The sequence below is a fragment of the Rasamsonia emersonii genome (genome assembly GCF_000968595.1).
Source record: "Rasamsonia emersonii CBS 393.64 chromosome Unknown ctg1118621762284, whole genome shotgun sequence".
Classification (NCBI taxonomy): domain Eukaryota; kingdom Fungi; phylum Ascomycota; class Eurotiomycetes; order Eurotiales; family Trichocomaceae; genus Rasamsonia; species Rasamsonia emersonii.
The window spans coordinates 1,924-4,914 of record NW_013562589.1 but is presented as its reverse complement, the minus strand read 5'-3'; the positions used below and the strand labels follow the sequence as shown (position 1 = coordinate 4,914).

At 50.4% G+C, this 2,991-nt stretch overlaps 1 protein-coding gene across 1 annotated transcript; it reads left to right on the top strand.

Moving 5' to 3' along the window:
* Positions 1-440: 440 nt before the first annotated feature.
* On the top strand, positions 441-2,384 carry T310_9954 (uncharacterized protein; the record flags this gene model as incomplete). Its single annotated transcript, XM_013467609.1, has 2 exons — positions 441-563; positions 768-2,384. The coding sequence occupies 2 exons, from the start codon at positions 441-443 to the stop codon at positions 2,382-2,384; spliced, it is 1,740 nt and encodes a 579-aa protein (XP_013323063.1).
* Positions 2,385-2,991: the final 607 nt, after the last annotated feature.

Below are 2,991 nucleotides of genomic sequence, written 5' to 3'. Positions count from 1 at the left end.
GATCGTCGCGTGCTCGTGAACGACATAGAGTCAGGAAGACTCCTTGATCCTTCCCTAACCACCATTGCTAAGTATCGACGACTACGGTTGGACCCAGCGCGTAACAGCTCCCTTTGTCTGGAACTTTCTAACTGTCCAAAACCAAAACAAAAACAAAAATAATTAAAAAAAAGCAACCCTCACCACAAGCTGTTTCAGCTGCACTGGCTCCGCAACATCCTGTTATGGAACAAGCCGATTGGCACCTAATGAAACAGGGAAGGTGACACCTGAACCAACACCTTAACCTTGAAGGAACTCAGGTCACGTGATTACCAAGACATGTGGTATATGAATGGTATATGAGAGATAGATGCCAAGACGATATCATATACCAAACATCTACCAACAATATATCAAGGATATACCAAGAGAAGGATATAAGGACGATCATTGCCATCATGTATCTAGTTCTTCTTTATCTCTCACTCAATCCAACTCAATTTCCCATTGTTACTAAGATACTTACTAGGAGGGTCAGTAAGACATCTTACTACTATTGGTATACCTCTGGTATAGCTTTAGTAGGCGTTGCCCCTGACCTAGTCGTTGTTGTTGTTGTTACTCAGTGAAGCACCCTCATTATTGTGTCTGTGACAACAGAGTCCTGTGTGAGAGAACCTTGTGTGTTGTCGTTCAGGGAGAGCCCTTCGCCACGTAGGTCTTGTCTCTGAGGGAATAGAGACGTGGGTCGGGTAGACCGTTGCGGCTCGAGAACGACGTGAGAGTCCCCAACTGAGGCCACTGAAGAGGAGAATGAGGATGTTCCCCGAGACCTGGACATACTAGTATCCAGCGCATATGAGAACGACCAGCAAATGAAAGATATCATCGAGGCAAAGCAAAGGGGTGACCGCCGCCTACCCCCTCACATAATTGCCAGCGGAATCAAGCTCTCTATGGGAGATATTGAAGTACGAGACAACAAGATATGGCTGGGCAAACGCTTAATGATCCCAAACGACACCGATCTCCGGCGCATGATATTTGAAGCTCATCACACTGTCAGAACAGCAGGTCACCCAGGCGCGAAGAGCATGTATCGCAGCCTTCTGAGAGGATATTTCTGGCCAGGCATGAAGGAGGACTGCAAACAGTACGCAGATAACTGTCACGACTGCCGCAGAGCTAAGGCTCGCACAGTACTCAAGCAGGGCCTATTAAAACCATTGCCAGTCCCACAACGACGGTGGCTAGATATCTCAATGGATTTCATCACCGAACTGCCACCGTGCCACCGGAAGGGACGAACGTACAATCATATCATGACAGTAGTAGACCGGCTTGGCAAGGGACGAATATTTGAACCGTTGATGACTTTGGAAGTTGAAGAGGTTTATGAGGCTGTGAACCGGAGAGTCTTTTGCACACGGGGTTTACCCGCCTCTATTGTCTCAGACCGAGGGCCTCAGTTCATCAGTCACCTATGGAAGCGACTATGTCAACGGCGAGGCATCAAAGTAAAGCTGTCGTCAGCCCAGCATGCAGAGACTGATGGCCAGACCGAGATCATAAATAAAGCCATCAAGACGTATCTCCGGAACTACGTCGACTACCTACAGGATGACTGGGTAGACTACCTGCCCGAAGCGGAGTTTGTCGGGAATAACAGTGACCACTCAGCGACTGGGATGAGCCCGTTCTTTGCTGACTTCGGATATCACCCTCGAAGTGGTGCTGAACCGCCAGGGACCTATGAGGGGCGAGGGAAGGCTGAGGTAGAGACTGCAGACCGCATCATCAAGCGCAATGAGGAGATAAACGAATGGCTAAGAGATCAGTTGGCATGGGTCCAGGAGGAATACGAGCGACACGCAAATAAACACCGGCAGCCACACCCAGAATATAGAGTTGGGGATAGAGTATTTGTCGATGCTAGGCACTTCGCTGCCGAACGACCCAGCAAATCCCTAGGCCTTAAGAATGCGGGCCCATGGAGGATTACGAGAGTCATTGACAATAAGGCTTACGAAGTAGAGTTACCGGATCATCTGAAAAAGGCTGGTCTTACCCCAATCTTCCACCCGTGGAAGTTACACCTCGCACCCGATAAGCCCTATCCGGGCCAACGCCAAAAGCCTCAACCAGCTTTTCTGATTAACGGAGACGACGACGAGGAACCGCATGACGAATGGGAAGTATTGGAAGTAGTCGACTGTCGACAGACGAAGCGCCTAGGTGTGCAATACAAAGCAACATATGTTGGGGACTGGGACGAATGGAATGCTGCTCCTCCGTGGCAGCCATGGACGGATTTTAAGCGCGCTCCAGACAAAATCCGCGCCTTTCATAAGCGGTATCCGATGAAGCCAAAACCCCCCTCGGTGAACTTATATCGATCGTAATTGGCTGACTTGATAGTATCCACGATCGTCTTGACAGTCGTCCCGGCGCGGACAGTGATGTCGCATGTCTTCACGACATTTGTCGAAATTGTATAGTTGAGACGACTCACGAGCAGGCATGCAGGGGCAGCCCCGGGCCCAGAGGGGCTCAAATCGAGGCGAACCGACGTGTTGTGCGAAGTGGGGAGATAGAGCACCCAGTGGTTTGTCTTTTTCTCTGAGGTGCTCGAGATATTGTCTGGCGGGTGCGCGGCTGCCTTTATGGTGGTAATGGAATCAGTCAAGGACGACGACAGACTAGGTGGAATATATGAAATCGTGGTTGCCATGGCCCCGGCAAGTCGTCGAGAAGAGATGGATCGAAGCGGTTGACGGAATTGGTACGTGCGTTAGCTCAGTGAAGATTCCACTTTTTCTCAATTAAGTTGTGGCGAGAACGCTGTATTTATGTGCTTTCCCATGGGGATGATGGGAACGAGTGTCTGACACATCATAGACTACAGCTATCGGGGTCAAATGACAGCCGCGTGGGCCTTTGGTGACGCTGTTCCAGTCACCTGCCCGGGCGGCCAGGGATGGAAAGGCATCACGGCGGGAGTGCGGGGTG